At 35.0% G+C, this 17,498-nt stretch overlaps 1 protein-coding gene across 1 annotated transcript in view; it reads left to right on the forward strand.

The window, feature by feature from the left end:
* The window catches only part of ASCC3 (activating signal cointegrator 1 complex subunit 3), a 341,266-nt gene that overhangs the window by 128,121 nt on the left and 195,647 nt on the right, over nt 1-17,498 (forward strand). Inside the window, exon 11 of the mRNA XM_027972421.2 lies at nt 11,674-11,838. Within this exon, the coding sequence (XP_027828222.1) occupies nt 11,674-11,838 (165 nt within the window). The remainder of the gene's footprint in view (nt 1-11,673; nt 11,839-17,498) is intronic.

The following is a 17,498-nucleotide window of genomic DNA, read 5'->3' on the forward strand; positions in this document are numbered from 1 at the left end:
TGGCAATAAGGAATTCATGATCTGAGCCACAGTCAGCTCCCAGTCTTGTTTTTGCTGACTGTATAAAGCTTCTCCATCTTTGGCTGCAAAGAATGTAATCAATCTGATTTCACTGTCGACCATCTGGTGATGTCCATGTGTAGAGTCTTCTCTTGTGTTGCTGGAAGAGAGTGTTTGCTATGACCTGTGCATTCTCTTGGCAGAACTCTATTAGCCTTTGCCCTGCTTCATTGTGTCTTCCAAGGCCAAATTTGCCTGTTACTCCAGGTGTTTCTTGACTTCCTAGTTTTGCATTCCAGTCCCCTATAATGAAAAGGACATCTTTTTTGGGTGTTAGTTCTAGAAAGTCTTGTAGGTCTTCATAGAACCATTCAATTTTAGCTTCTTCAGCATTACTGGTTGGGGCATAGACTTGCATTACTGTGATATTGAATGGTTTACCTTATTGCCTTATCAAGAACTTCATGTCTTTCTGTCTGTATGTATTTATTCTAGGATAGAATTTTAGAAGTGAGATTGCTGGACCTAGGGTTTGCTCATTTAAAATTTTGATTGATTTTGCCAAATTGCCATCTTAAATGGGTCCACTCAGTACAGTTCAGTTCAGTTGCTCAGTCATTTCTGACTCTTTGCGATCCCATGAACCACAGCATGCCAGGCCTCCCTGTCCATCACCAACTCCTGGAGTCCACCCAAACCCATGTCCATCGAGTCGGTGATGTCATCCAGCCATCTCATCCTCTGTCATCCCCTTCTCCTCCTGCCCTCAACTTTCCCAGTATCAGGGTGTTTTCCAATGAGTCAGCTCTTCACATCAGGTGACCAGAGAATTGGAGTTTCAGCTTTAGCATCAGTCCTACCAGTGAACACCCAGGACTGATCTCCTTTAGGGTAGACTGGTTGGATCTCCTTGCAGTCCAAGGGACTCTCAAGCGTCTTCTCTAACACCACAGTTCAAAAGCATCGATTCTTCGGTGCTCAGCTTTCTTCACAGTCCAACTCTCACATCCATACATAACTACTGGAAAAACCATAGCCTTGACTAGACAGAGCTTAGTTGACAAATTAATGTCTCTACTTTTGAATATGCTCTCTATGTTGGTCACAATTCTCCTTCCAAGGAGTAAGCGTCTTTTAATTTCATGGCTGCAATCACTATCTGCAGTGGTTTTGGAGCCCAGAAAAATAAACTCACTAGTTATGGTTAATATCTCCATTAAAAGCTGAGTTTATGTGAGTTGATGATATAAACCCAAATACTATATATGAGTAGACTCTTACCACAAGGGAAAAATACAGTTTCATCAATAAGGTGTAAAACATCACTGACAATCAAATAAATATAAATTAAAATACAAAGCTGCTTCTCCATGTTAAGTTAGTAAAGGTAATGATAATGCCCCAGCCAGGCAGAACTACACTGTAATTTCAGCTCTCTGCCATTGTACATAGTGTGGCAAAATCTCTTTTTGGTGATTGATTTGCTTAAAAGAAATCTGTATAGTACAATGAAAAACAGTGTAGTTACCGAATAGAGAATGAATATGGGAGTCCTGGGGCCCTGGGAATTTGACAGATTTAACCAAATCTTCTTCAGTTGCAATGTCATAATTACTTGGGGAGTGTTTTCCTACTGCAGACATCAGTACTCTTTTTTGGTAATTGACATCCTAACTAGTGTGAGGTATTAGGATCATTGTGGTTTTGTTTGCATTGCAAGATGATTAGTGATGTTGAGCACCTTCTCAGTTACCAGATATGGGTTCACAGGAGCCGGCTGGTAGGTATACCATGGCTGCTTCCTGAGGCTTCAGGAGCAGCCCTGCCTTGGGTGGCTGGAGCTAGCAGGAGCTGGGGGTAAGCTGGGGACCTAGGTTAGGAGGCCCTACAGCCTTGGGGTTGGCCTGATGTTAGGGCCTGCAGTTAGGTACTTCTTTTCACTTTCTTCTCCAACTAGAAAGATATTTCTCTCTGTGCTGGGTTTCCTAGGCTTAGAGGACAAGTCATAGGGCTAATGTGAATGTATCTTTCCTACCCTCCTCACTGTGTCTTATTTCTGTGCTTCACCCGCATGTGGTAATCTCTTACCTGGAATCCTTGGTTTTTGCGAAGCAGTGTTTGTGTGCAGATAATTCTTCCAATTAATGTTTAATGTTTCTGAGGGGAGGGGATGAATGCTAGAAATTCCTGTGGCCCCCCTCCCTTTACTAATCTAACTCCCAGTTATGTTTTCTTTTTTTTTTCAATTCAGTATTAGGAAAACTTACAGCCAGGTTTTATACTTAATCACATATATTATATTAGCTAATTTTTGGGGTATATTTGCTTTTGTCCTTTATCACTTTCTTAAGCCTTGTTTTTTATTGAATATGAATTTCTGTTAAACCACTTCAACACCAATAATAAGTAATTTTGTTTGATCTTTTTCTGTGCTGTAAGTTAGTTAGATTGTAGTTAGTTAGGAAATGGAGGGGAAAAATGCAGAAAAATGTATAATTTCACTCAGTTCTGCACTGTAGTTGTATTGGTGCTGAATGTGTAATTTATACATGTGTAGTTGTGGGCAGATTCAGTGGCAGTTTATTGAACAAGGTTAACTGCCCCCTATTAGTCGACATTTGCATTTCATAGGCTTGTATGAGAGAGAATTTAGACCACTTTTCACTTCTTTGCTGTGTTTTCACCTTGAAGTATAAGCTTCTGAACTTCTTGCCTTTTATCTTTGTGTTCTTAACCATAGAAAAATATCAGAAGACATTGAGTTGAGTGAGTTAATCGCAAAGTTTTGTTAAGAAATTCTCCTTTGGATAACCGTACATTATAATTAAATAGTACACATGTCCTGCCTTTAAAAAAAAAACAACAACAAAACAAGAATCCAAATTAAGGAAGTAGATTAACAATAAAAACAACTAATTTCCTTAATTGCGGTCATTTTCAGCAGCTTATGTCCTGCCATAATTTCCTCATAAGATTTTAGAATCTTGTCTTCAAGTGTGTCTCTTCTTTCTGAAATAACAGACTCCAAATGTTTGATTAATTATTCTTGAATTAGTAAAACCTGTTAGTATTGAATGTTTAGAATTAGTTTGAAGAGATTAAATTGGTATTATTTTCGTGTTAGCATTTTTATGAAGAGCTGTAGAATACATTTTGCTTTTTAGCTCAACACATTTGAGGTTTTAGGTTTGGTAGTACAATATGATATTTTAAATATTTCACTTTAGTAAGAAATTGATCCTCAGTCTGAGCTCTTCACAGGTATTAGGAAAGAGGTAATGACTATCAAACTATCAAATATTCAGAGTCATGTCAGAGAGGATGTTTCTCCCACTTTCTTTTCTTTTTTTTTTTTTAATTTTAAAATCTTTAATTCTTACATGCGTTCCCATACATGAACCCCCCACTTTCTCCCACTTTCAAAGGGCACATATACCTGTTTGATTTAGGGGGGGAAAAAAAACTATAATATAAACCAAGGAAACTCATTCAGTATGGGTCATATCCTCATTGTACAGGACAAGATTTACAACAGGACAGGTTTCTACAACAAGTCAGTCATTGTTCTGTTGTTTAGTTGCTAAGTCGTGTCAGAGTCTCTTGTGACTCCATGGAGTAGCCCACCAGGCTCCTCTGTCCATGAGATTTCTTAGGCAAGAAGATTGGCTTAGGTTGCCATTTTCTTCTCTGCATATTAGTCAGATTCAAGAAATATCTTTTATGAGTGAGCAGAATAGGAATCATTGTAAGTTATATCAGACCCCGGCTCTTTGAGACTTTAATGGAACTAAACTAAATCCTAGGGTATTGTGGACAGCCAGCTAGAATGATGAGATCTAGGTCTTCATGGCTTTTACATATTGCAATATAAACCAATTTTTGTATTTTTCTTTATGTGTAATTAAGTTTTAGGATAATAAAGCACTGTACTCTTTACACACTTATGTTGATGAGGCTATAGTTCAGTATATAAGTTCTGAGATTGTTGGAAAGTGTTTTAAATTGACAAAAAGAACTGCAAATATAATTCTGCTCCAGTTATAAACACATGCAATCTAGAAAGTATTTTTCTTGAATGTTTAATTTTGAGTTATATATTATAGGAGCCTTTTCTCCCTTACTCCAGAACTCCATGCTCTGTTCCTTTGCAAGTATTAGGATTTCTTATTGAATTATACTTTGTTTCTTTATTTAGTAAATGTTTACCTTTGAACTTTTAACTAAAAATAGTATCGTACAGATTTTTTTTTGAACATCAAGATGCCAAAACATATTTCAGATTATATTCCTTATACTTTAGCTTAACCATATCTGTACTTTCAACAAAAATATGCATAAGGATACTTTTGTAGTTGAAGATTCTCCAGTTAACTTTTATATTTTCATTTTATAGTTGAAAGCTGTGATCCTTGACATAAGTATATAGCTAGATACTTCAGAATACTTTGGGCTTTACATGTTTGTGTGTGCACTCAGGCGTGTGAATTGGTGGGAGAGGAGGGAACATAAAAAATGGTAGAAAAGGAAGTAGTTGGAACGAACTGATTTGTTGTAGTGTCCCAAGTGGCAGGTATAATCTGCGGGCTGTCAGGTTCCATTACGGGGGTTGTTGCCATCAATCAGAACTGACATTTGTAAAGCAGAGTTTAGTATAACTGTAATTATATGTGTTTTTACGGAATTTAAACCGTGTGACATTTTAGATTTTATCCTTAAATTAAAACATTCATATAATTTATAGGCTTGTTGGTTGAGTAAGTATGTGATTATGTATTTTAAAAAGGAAGATAGATTTCCTAAATCCTGCAAACGGTTGCATGGTCTAAGTCTATAGCATTAAAATGTGATTTGTAACAGCTCCAGGCTGTTTTCACACAGAAAATGTATTGATCACACATTCTTGAATATTGTTCTGTAGCCTAGTTAATAGATCCCCAACATTTTCAACTAAATGTACAGTATTTCATCAATTGTAAGACATTTAGAAAATTTTATTTGTTTTTTTTTCAACTTCCTAGTGTCACGTGAAATGATGATATAGCTCAAAATCAATAGCTCTTGAGACTTGTTGAAGTAAAGTGATATACTCTTAGATTTTAATGACTATATTTTAATATTTTACCATTCTGTTTTTAAAAGTCTAATATAATGAGTTTAAACAATTAAATTTTTTTCTATAGTCTACCAAAAATTTCAAAATTTAAATATTGTAAAGGTAAGAAAGCATACTTTCATTTTTAAAATTTGTTATATTCCTTTGACTTAACATTTAAAATCTAGTTTTAATTTATAGCCATCTGCCTCAAGGAAAAATACTGCTCCAACAGTCAAAATGTTTTTTAAAAATGTTTAAAATTCAGTAGGATATCAGTGTGACTTGTATAGCTTTAAATAGATATAACAGGATTTGTTAAGCATAAAACTGTATTTAGATATCACAAACATTCTGTCTTAAGCTGGATATGTATTGCTATTAGTGATATAATTTCAAGACTGTTTTTTTTGTATAATGAATTAATTTATTGGAATTAGAAAATTTTATGGACTGGTCTATGTATGGAAAATATGAATATTGAAAAATAAGAATAAATCTTATTTTTAAATAGACATCAACAACAATAACATTAAGGAAATATGGGAATTATGAATAATAGGTGTCTAATTTCTCATCTTCATTCAAAAACTTCAATCAAAAACTATGATGTTCAAAAACATTTATAAATATGCCAAAACTTTCTTATCTCTTTGCTTTTAGTGCTTATAGAGGTCTCTGGTTGAGGAGATTGATAAGTGGTCATGAAATTGACATAAATTTAGAAGTTGTCATTTGTATGAAAAAGAAATCCAATCAGTAGGTTGAAGAACTTGGACTTCTATGTAAAAGATATTATATTTGATTCCTTCCTCAGAATGCTTGTGGTGTGCATAGAAAGATTATACAAGAGATGATACGTGACTAATGCATATGAGAAGCACAAAGAACAAATTTTGCTTATTTTTCTTTGTAGCATGCAGTATTTTTTTTCTTTCTTTATCTAGCAAACTCTTACTTACCTTTCACCTGTTCAGTTCAGATATCCCTTCTTGCCATTTAATTTTTGTTTTTAATTATAAGTTATATGTAATTATAATAGCATGTATGTGCACAGCTTACTGTTACTGAGTAAAATACATACTCAGAATAGTACAGAAATTGTAAATGAACAGGTTGATAAATTTTCCTAAACTGAATACACTGATATAGGCACCACACTGATCAAAATAGTTTTACCACAGTTCGAAATCTTTCCTCATTTCTCTCCCATTTTGTGTCCTTCTTCCTCTTCAGAGATGACTCCTAGCTTTTCACACCTTATGTTAGTTTCACCTGTTTCAAAACTTCCTATCCATGAAGTTTTATACTGTATAACTGGATTCTTTCACTAACAAGATTTTCAGATTTTTACCGTATTATTGCATATAGCAATAGTTTACTCATTTTTGTTGTGTTGTATAATTGTTTCCTTGTATAACTGTTATAAGTTTTTTATCTGTATTATTGTTGATGGAAATTTGGCTTCCAATTTTGAAGTATTCTAAATAGTATAGCTATGAAAATTCTAATATACATCTTTAGGTACAAGTACATGTGCATTTCTGTTCAGTACGTAATTCACTAGGAATGGAATTGCTGGTCACAAGGCTTACATGTGTTCATCTCTAGTAGGTAATACCAAGCAGCTTTTCAAAATGGTTGTGTGAGTTTTCATCTCCACCATTGTTTCATGAGAGTTCTAGTTCTTCCACATGCTCTCTAAACACGTGGTATTTTATGTCTTTCATTTAAAAACTTTTTCCTGCAATATCCAACATCCTTTTATGATTAAAAACTCTCCACAAATTGGATATAGAAGGAATTGTCTTCAGCATAATAAAGTCCATATATAACAAACCTATAAGTAACATAATACTCAACAGTGAAAGGCTGAAAACTTTACTGAGGTTGATCTCTCTTTGCTAAGATCAGGACAAGGGTGCAGATTCTCGCTAGTCCTGTTCAACATAGTACTGGAAGTCCTAGCCCGAATAATTAAGCAAGAAAAAGAAATAAAGGTCTTCTGAATCAGAAAAGAAGTAATATGGTCACTGCACATGTGATTTTATATATATAGGAAACCCTAAAGACTCCAGGAAAAATCTTCTGCAACTAAGAAACAACTTCAGTAAAGTTGCAGGATACAAAATCAACATGCAGAAAGCAATTGCATTTCTATACACTAACAACGAACTATCAGAAAAAGAAAGAAATAATCCCATACACAAGAGCATCAAAAAAAATGTAATGCTTAGAAATAAATTTAACCAAGGAAATGAAAGATCTGTACACCAAAAACTGTAAAACACTGAGGAAAGAAATTGAAAAATAAATGAAAATAAATGGAATAAATAAATGAAAAGATAGCTCATGTCTGTCATATATTGAAAGAGTTAATGTCTTTCATACATTGAAAGAGAAAATATCTATACTATCTATGCCATCTATGGATTCAATGCATCCCTATCAAAATTCCATTATCATTTTTCACAGATATAGAAAAATGCATTTTAAAGTTAGTATGTAACCACAAAAGACCCAAAGAGTCAAAGCAATCCTGAGAATGGACAAAGCTGAAGGTATCACACTTCCTAACTTTAATCTATACTACAAAACTGTAGTAATCAAAAAGTATGGTACTGGCAGAGAAATAGACACATAGGCCAGTGGAGCAGAAGAGAGACTAGAAATTAACTCACACATATACTATCAACTAATATTTGACAGTTGAGCTGAAAACAATTGGGAAAGAATGATATCTTTGGTAAACTGTATGGGGAAAAGTGGATAGCCATATACAGAGGAATGAAAATGGCCACCTATTTTATATTGCTTACAAAGAATTAAGGGGCTTCCCAGGTGGCACTAGTGATAAAGAAACTGCCTGCCAATGCAAGAGACATAAGAGGGTTTGGTCCTCTTTTCTGCTATTGGGAAGCTCCCTGGGTTGGGAAGATTCTTTGGAGGAGGGCATAGCAACCCACTCCAGTTTTCTTGCCTGGAGAATCCCATGGACAGAGAAGCCTGGTGGGCTCCAGTCTATAGGGTCGCAAAGAATGGAACACGATTGAAGCAATTTAACACAAAAATGGATTAAAGATTTACATATAAGACTTGAAACTGTAAAACTACTACTTCAAGAAAACATAGAGAAAAAATCTCTTTGACATTGATCTTGGGAATGATTATTGGATATGACATCAAAAACCCATGAAACAAAAGTGAAAATAAGCTTCTACACAGCAAAAGAAATAGCAGAATGAAAAGGTTACCTGTAGGAGAAGACGTTAGCAAGCCATCTATCTGCAAAGAACTCAATATCCACACAACTCAAAAGCAAAACACACACATGACCCAAAAGCCAAACCAAAAACAAAAACAACAATAAAGGGACAGAGGACTAGAATAGACATTTTTCCAAAGAAGGCATGCAAATGACCCTCAGGACAGTAAAAGTGTTTGACTTCACTAATCAGCAGGGAAATGCAAGTCATAATCACAATGCGATATCCCCTTACAACGGTTAGATTGACTTGTTATCAAAAAAGACAAGAGAGGACAAATATGGGCGAGGATGTGGCGAAAAGGGATCTTTTGTGCACTATTGTAAGTTGCTGTTGTAAACTGGGAGTGTAAATGTGTACTGCCACTATGGAAACACTTTGAAGTTCTCCCAAAAAGTTAAAAATATAACTACCGTATGATGCAGCCGTTCTACTTATGGGTATATATCAGAAGGAATTGAAATCATTATCTTGAAGAGAGATTGCTCTCTGATGTTCTTTGCAGCTTTATTCACAATAGCTAAGATATGGAGACAACCCTAAGTGTTCACCAAGAAATGAATGGACCAAAAAAAAATGTGGCATATATGTAGAATAGAATATTATTCAGCCGTAAAAAATGGAAATTCAGCCTTTTCCCACAATAAGAATGGACCTTGAGATCATTATGTTAAAGTGAAATAAGTCAAAAAAAGAAAAGACAAATACTGTTATGTTCTCACTTATATATGGGGGAAGAAAAGCCAAACTCCGGAAGGAAACAGAGTACAATGTTGGTTGCCAGGAACTTAGGCATAAAGGAAATGGGAAAATGTTGGTCAAAGTGTACAGACTTCTAGATATAAGATGAATGTGTTCTGGGGATCTGATGTACAGTGCAGTGAGTATAATTAACATTCCTGTGTTATATCCTTGAAAGTTGTTAAGAGAGCAGGTCTTAAATATTATCACCACACACACTGAAACACGAAAGTAATATGAAGTGAGGGGAAGAAAGTGTTAACTAACCTCATTGTGGTAATGGTTTTACAATATGTATGTGTATCAAATCATCACATTGTGCACTTTAAATCTGTATATGTTACATGTCAGAAATAACACAATAGACAAAAAAGGGAAGGAGAGATAAAGTGATTTCCCCTGGGTCACAATGTTTTAAAAGGCAAAAGATTATGTTTATGTTAGTTTCCAGATGAAGTGGCTCTAGCGAGTCTTAGGTCTTTTGGTTTAGCTGTCAAATGGATGGAGCATTTTAAATTGAATATACCAAATTGTTGACACAATAGTGGTTGTATAGCATCTCAACTGTGCCGTTTTACCAGTGGTTAGGCTAAAACTGGAACAGTTTGGAATAATGATTTTTATACTCCTAAAGGAATAAAGTACATGTATTGAGAGAAATTTGAGTTGACAGTAAAAATATTGACAGTTAACCCATGCCCTAATACAAGAGCAGATGGAAATGTCTTGCATGAGTTCCAATTCATTAAGCAAATGTGACACTTTATTTTCTAGCCATTTTTGTTCAGGGAATTAGAGTAATGAAATGGTAATATAAATGAAGTCATTTCTCACTGTGCTGAAAGTATAGAAAACAAAATGCTAAAATGGATTTTTAAGGTTTGGTGGTGTAGTTTTCTTATATTTGAAAATGTTTATTTTAAAATTTAGTTGTTACCACATTATTAGCTTTGTAGTATACTTTGTAGCTTTCTTAACATTTATGAATTGTAAGCTTATTTTATATTTTAATGTAACATGAATTTACAGTTTAGAAGAATTGTTGCTTTTGGAAACACATGGGCATATTTTTTAGGATTTTTAGTTAAAGAGTTGTTAGTGAGTGATCCCTGAGCATATTTGTAAGATAAATCTTGGATTGTTTTAAATTGTCACTTTTCAAAGTGGAAGTTATGTTTAAATTATTGGAATATAAAAGATGTTAATTAATGCATAGTGAATGTCTCAAACCATTTTAGATCTTAAAATTCATTATACATCTGTTTATACTTAATTCCAGTAGCATATTTTTTTTCAGTGTAGCATTTGATGTGGCTTCAATATTACCATTTAACTTTAGCAAATTAACTAAGTAGCTTCATAGTATTTTACACCTTAGATATGAATGCCTTAATCTATTCCATTATAGTTTGCCAGTTAATGTTATATTGAAATACAGATGCTTAATTTTGTGGTTGATATAGTTTATTTCAAAGTGATCGTGGTATCTCTAATAATGCAACAGATTATACTGACAAACTTGGACTGTACATTTATTAAGAAGTGTATGTGATTTGCAGTCTAAGAAAAGAAGATTACCATTCCTGTAAGCAGCTTCAAAACAGACATGAGAGTTATAACACAACAAAAATGTTGAACAATCTGACTCCCATCTCATTTAACTTCTTCACGAAATAGTTGAATTTTGATTATCATCAGGCTCTATAATCTGATATACTGGCTAAGATAAACTTCACTTTTTGACTTGTTACCTCACATGTTAAATATATAATAGTGTAATATTACCGTAGTAGGAGGTTTATTAAACTTGTCTTTTTCTCTGCCATAGTATGCTTTTAGAGGACACAAGCAATTCAATATGTAGAAAGCAAACAGATTTATACTCACAGCTCACTTCAAATGGTCTCTTCTAAGAACTTAACATAAATACCCTGTTCTCGCCTTCTGCTCTAGGTACCCTGGATCTCCGGTGACTCATTGTTTTTATTGCTGTTATGTGCCGGTTATGCTGTAATACATGTATTGTTTTTTTAGAATAAAGTGCTGCATATACTAGTTGATATTAAAGGGGGTAGTTTTTTAAAACTGTATCAGTAGTCAAGTTTCTTCCAAATCTGGAGAAGTATAAACAGGTGACTGACCATACCAGAGTAGATTCCTGGTATCCTTTTCATTTTTCCTGTTAATGCTTTGTTCACTTGTTTTTATACCTTTTCAAATGAAAGCCATTATCAGTACACACTTGTTTAAAAACAGTGTCATTTGTTTTTTTGGTTTTTTTTTTTTTTTTACATTGTAAGATACAATTTAAATATGCTTGTGTAATCTGTACACTTTACAGTGCAATTTACTGACAGACTACCTTCACTGAGTTTTAAAGAACTGCTGAATATCACAACTTATAGAGAAGTGACTGTTGTGTGTAGGGAATCAGATAACATTTTGGGTATCTCTAACACCTTTTATTTGATCTGTATATAAGTGGTCAATCATATTTCTTTTTGAATGACAGTGAAAATTTAAGTAATATATGATCTTTTTCCTCTTTTAAATTTATCTTTTCTTGTGTTATAGATGCTTGTGACCACACCAGAAAAATGGGATGTAGTAACACGAAAGAGTGTTGGGGACGTAGCTCTCTCCCAAATTGTAAAGCTCCTTATTCTTGATGAAGTCCATTTACTGCATGAAGATAGAGGACCAGTATTAGAAAGCATAGTGGCACGAACTTTACGGCAGGTAAGAGGAAGTTATATGTATGCTTATTTTGAGGGGTAAGTTTTTAAACTTAAATCTAGCATTCAAAGAAATATTAATATGTGTTGTGTATGAGGAAAAAGATAATTTAGTGTGGATAAACCTGTAGGTATTTCATTTTTATGTCAAAAGTACCTGATTGTTCTTCCTTCCAGGTCTTATTTTATTGAAGTCTCTTTAAATTAACCATAATAAATACAGGAAAACTTCTAAACCTGTGTTTGGATCTATTATTGACTAAGCAATATTATACTTGATCTTAGCCAAAAGACCAAGGAGTAGTTGGACTAAACAATATTAACATAATGGTAGAACATAGGAAAATGTTAGTGATTCATCCACTTTTCTCCATGCCCAAACTCTCCCCACTGAAAAAGGAGTGAGAATCCTCTGACTGCCAAGGTCCAGCTTGTGGATTAATCAGCAGTCACATCCACTCACCCCTGGTAACTCGGTTGGTAAAGAATCTGCCTGCAATGCAGGAGATCCCAGTTCGATTCCTGGGTCAGAAAGATCCCCCAGAGAAAGAGTAGGCTACCCACTCCAGTATTCTTGGACTTCCCTAGTGGCTCAGCTGGTAAAGAATCCACCTGCAATGTGGGAAACTTGGGTTCCAACCCTGGGTTGGTAAGATCCCCTGAAAAAGGGAAAGGCTACCCACTCCAGTATTCTGGCCTGGAGAATTCCATGGACTGTATAGTCCATGAGGTCTCAGAGTCGAACACAACTGAGTGATTTCGCTTCCACATCCACTCAGTGACCTCTTACAGCACAGGATCTAGTCACTTGCCATCTTCTTTATTCTAAATATTTACCCTGGGAAAAAAGCACTTCCTTGTCAGTATCACCTAAGTCTCTGCATGTCGTCCCTGTCTCTCCGCTGACTTCTAGTCCTGTCCAAACACAGTTGGTATTTCTACTTTGATATTCCAAAAACATCGCTTGCTAAACATGTCAGAAACTCTGTTGTTTCTCCCATATATTTATATAAGGCATCATAATTCACTCAGTTCTCAAGCCCAAATTCATTGTGTGGGAGTCACCTTAACACTTTGCCTTAACACTCTGCCTTACCCCAGTAACTAGTTAAACATCAATTCTTTTACATTTCCTATCTTGAATAGCTGTCATCTAGATCTAGTTATGGGAATTTAAATTTAAAAAGGGAGTACAGAACTTATGAAGTTTATGTTGCATTTTTAAATATTTTAAAATAATGTTTTTTAATATGGTAAATATACCATAAAATACTGGAGTGGATTGCCATTTCCTTCTCCAGGGGATCTTCCGAACCCAGGGATCAGTCTCCAAAGATAACATGTAAGATAAAAAGAATCTTTTTTTATCTTTATCTCCAAAAAGATACAATGTAAGAATAATAGAAATTATTTGTCGCACATAAAATAAGCTTAGATGTCCTTTGTAATTAAAAGGTTATTGTAAACTAATAAATATTTGTTGTTCAGCCACTAAGTCATGTCCCACTCTTTGTAAACCCATGGACTGTAGCACATCAGGCTCCTTTGTCCTTCACTATCTCCCAGAGTTTGCTCAAATTCTTGTCCGCTGAGTCAGTGATGCTACCTAACCATCTCATCCAATGCCGCCCTCTTCTTTTGCTTTCAGTCTATCCCAATGACTCAGCTCTTCGCATCAGGTGGCCAAAGTATTGGAGCTTCAGCATCAGTCCTTCCAGTGATTATTCAGGACTGATTTCCTTTAGGATTGACTGGTTTGCTGTCCAAGGAACTCTCCAGAGTCTTGCTGTCCAAGGGACTCTCCAGAGTCTTCTCCAGCACCACAATTCGAAAGCATCAAATCTTCAGCATTCAGCCTTTATGGTCCAACTCTTACATCCATACATAGCTTTGACTGTATGGATCTTGGCTGGCAAAGTGACGTCTATACTTTTTAATATGCTGTCTAGATTTCTCATAGCTTTCCTTCCAAGGAGTAAGCGTCTTTTAATTTCATGGCTGCAGTCACCATCTGCAGTGATTTTGGAACCCAAGAAAATAGAGTCTGTCACTGTTTCAGTTGTTTCCCCATCTGTATGCCATGAAGTAAGGGGACCAGATGCCATGGCCTTAGTTTTTTGAATGTTGAGTTTCAAGCCAGCCTTTTCACCAAGACTCTTTCATCAAGAGTCTCTTTAGTTCCTCTTCATCTTCTGCCATTAGAGTGGCAGGACCATCTGCATATCTGAGGTTGTTGATAGTCAGTAAGAAATATGTTTTTTGAAAATTTGGAAAAAGCACTTTATAGTAGAAATAAAAATACTGAAAATCATAAAAAAGAAGCTTAAAAAGAATCCAAATTAACTTGAGATGTTCCTCTTCCATTAGATTGGCAAAACTGAAAAAGAATGTAATTTGAAAACTCTCACTAAACTATGCTTTTCCTTCTAGAGGTCTAACCTATAGAAATAATAGCACAGAAACATAGATATAGTAACACCAGTATTCACTGATGCTTCCTTGTTAATGCAAAATATGTTGGAAACAACCCAAATATTCAACAAAAGAAAATATGATTAAACAAATCCTATTACAGTCATCAAATAAAATGCTACTTTGCAGTCTTTTAATAAGAATGAGGCAGAGTTAGAAGAACCAGACTTAAAAGATATCCAGGTTATATTCTTCATTGAAAAGGCAAGCTGGGTCCTATATATAGCACAATCCCAGGGGGAAAAAAGAAAGCAATATATTTATATTCTCATTTACTGAACATTTGTTAACTACCTGCTGTGTGCCACCTTCATGGTTCTAGGTGTTGTGGATGTAGTTAACAAATTTCTTGCTTCCATTTAGATTTTTGAGCTGGATAGAGTAGGGTGCATAGATGTGAAAGCATGTGAAAGATGTAAAAGTGGTTTTATAGTAGGGATGGAATTAGAGGACTTTTGGGGATATGTTCACTTTTTACCATATAAAAATATGTGCATATATACATACAGACACAGAATACAAAGAGTTGAAATATTCAAGTAGACACACAAAAATCAGAGATTTTAGCTAGTACTCAACTTAGAACAGCGTCAAGAATACACGTGGTTGTGAAAAGTCTGCAGCTGCCGCCACCATTCTCTTTTTTTCCTCTGGCAGTTAGTTTACTTGTGAAGTCTTGAAAAGAATCATTCCGGGCATCATTTATGCAAAAGAGAGCTATTTTGATCATGAGATTTTTAAATAAAAATTTTAACAGCTTTATTGAGGTATGATTGACATGCAAAGCAGTGCATATGATTAGCATATGGGGTAAAGTGAGTTTGTGCTTAACAGAAGGTACTACTTCCCATGGTGATACTTCCTGATTATGAGATGTTTTGATTTGGTACCTTGATATGTACATAGCTTAGTGATGTTTTTCAGGGAGCCGAGGCCACATGAGTCCATACATTCCTGGTTTGTTTGCATTGAGCTATCTGGAGAGACCATGTCCATCAGCTAAAAGCATTACAGAGATAAGGCTTTCCTGCAACTATAGAGCATTAGAGGTCAAGTAAATACCATTAGTATAATTGCCAAGAGGACTATCAGTAGCATGTTTTCAAGGGAGTTTGACCAGGGCATCTTTCTTTCTTGAGCATTCCCAACTGAGGGAGAAAATAGATTGCAGGAGTGCTGCTGTATACACACGTACACAGAGACATACACATCCGTACCATATATACTTTGAGGCATTCATTAAAATTCATAAATACATTTTGTAATATATGAATTTTAATAGTATAATTTTCTATATGTAATTATAAACTGTATGATATAAAATATATAAAAGTGTATATTATGTTTTAATTATATGTAGTACAATTATAAATATACCATGTTAATAGAAGATGCAGGAACATAAATATGTTGTATATAATATGGATATATAATATGTACATATCCCTGGTAATTCAGCTGGTAAAGAAACCTGCAATGCAGGAGACCCCGGTTCTGTTCCTGGGTTGGGAAGATCCCCTGAGGGATAGACTACCCACTTCAGTATTCTTGGGCTTCCCTGGTAGCTCAGATGGTAAAAGAATCCACCTGCAAGCAGGAGATCTGGGTTCAGTCCCTGGGTTGCGAAGATCCCCTGGAGGAGGGCATGGCAACCCACTCCAGTATTCTTGCCTGGAGAATCCCATGGATAGAGGAGCCTGGCAGGCTGCAGTCCATGGGGTTGCAAAGAGTCAGACACGACTGAGCAACTCAACATAGCACAGCAATATTTAAATATATAATATATTAATTCATTCTCTACATTAGCATCTTCATAATATAGCCAAATTCCAATTATATAGTTTATCAGTACTATGCTCATAAATCTTTGCTGACTTGCTGTTTGTTTATCTTAAGAAAAATGTTTAAATACCTTAGCTGGTCTTAAAAGTCTATTAAAACCCTGATCTATTTGTTTAATTTTAACTTTTCCATTCTATTCCTTAGCTACTTAGGTTCCAACCACACAGAACCAAATTTTTTCCTTTCCCAGTTTTTTTTTCCAATGCCTCTTTTTTCTCCATCTCTTTCAGAGATGAAACTAATCTTACTTAAGTCAGAATGTATCTTTATGAGATTAAGGGTTGTAAATGCAAAATTGTATATTATCACTCCACAGATCTATCTGTTGAAAACCCACTGTTCTTTAGAATCTGCCCGGTATCACTTCTTCTATGAAGTGTTTCCTAGTTCACCACTCAGCATGAATTCCACCTTTTCTGTGTTCCCTCTGTATTCCCTTTCTTTGCACATTTTTAGCACTTACCACAGTCTTCCTTATAATTTCACAACTTGTTATAGTTAATTCTGTCTTTATTTGTGGCCCTCACCAGATTTTAATCTCCTTGACAGAATGATCTATATGATTCTCCTCGTATTTCCAGTGTATTAGTGCAGTGCAGTGCTCATAAATACTTTTTTTTTTAATTTTAGTTTTTATTTTTAAATTTTAAAATCTTTAATTCTTACATGCATTCCCATAACATCTTTCTGGGTCATCCCCATGCACCAGCCCCAAGCATGCTGCATCCTGTGTCAGACATAGACTGGCGATTCAATTCACATGATAGTATACATGTTAGAATGTCATTCTTCCAAATCATCCCACCCTCTCCCTCTCCCTCTGAGTCCAAAAGTCCGTTATACACCTCTGTGTCTCTTTCCCTGTCTTGTTCCTGTTGTTTGTTTGTTCCTGTGATTATCAGACATTCCCAGTAGATGGCAGTGCTTCACATGGTACTTTGTAACTAACATAGACACACCATAGGGAGCTTTTTTAATGCGATGTAGATTCTGTTCAGTCAGGTTCTAAAATTACATGATGGTATTAGGCACTAAATTCACAACATCCTTGGTGTGAGAGAGATTTGGAAAAGGGAAAAGTAGAATAAAACCCAAATCTGTTGTATTTAACAGTGTTGAACTAACATTAGTTGTTTTAACTAAATTTAAATGAGTAGGGAGACTTTGTCCAAACTTAGATTTTATGTGAAAGAAAATGCTATAAAAATGTACTGCCTATTTTTTGGGCTAATGATAAAGAAGAGACTGCAAAATGTTAACTTTTTAGTTTTCAACTATTAATATTTTCAGGTTACTCTGTAGTGTGTAGAGCTTCAAGATGTGGTTTAAGACCTAAAGTTTCAAATTATC

Source organism: Ovis aries, chromosome 8 (genome assembly GCF_016772045.2).
Source record: "Ovis aries strain OAR_USU_Benz2616 breed Rambouillet chromosome 8, ARS-UI_Ramb_v3.0, whole genome shotgun sequence".
Taxonomy (NCBI): domain Eukaryota; kingdom Metazoa; phylum Chordata; class Mammalia; order Artiodactyla; family Bovidae; genus Ovis; species Ovis aries.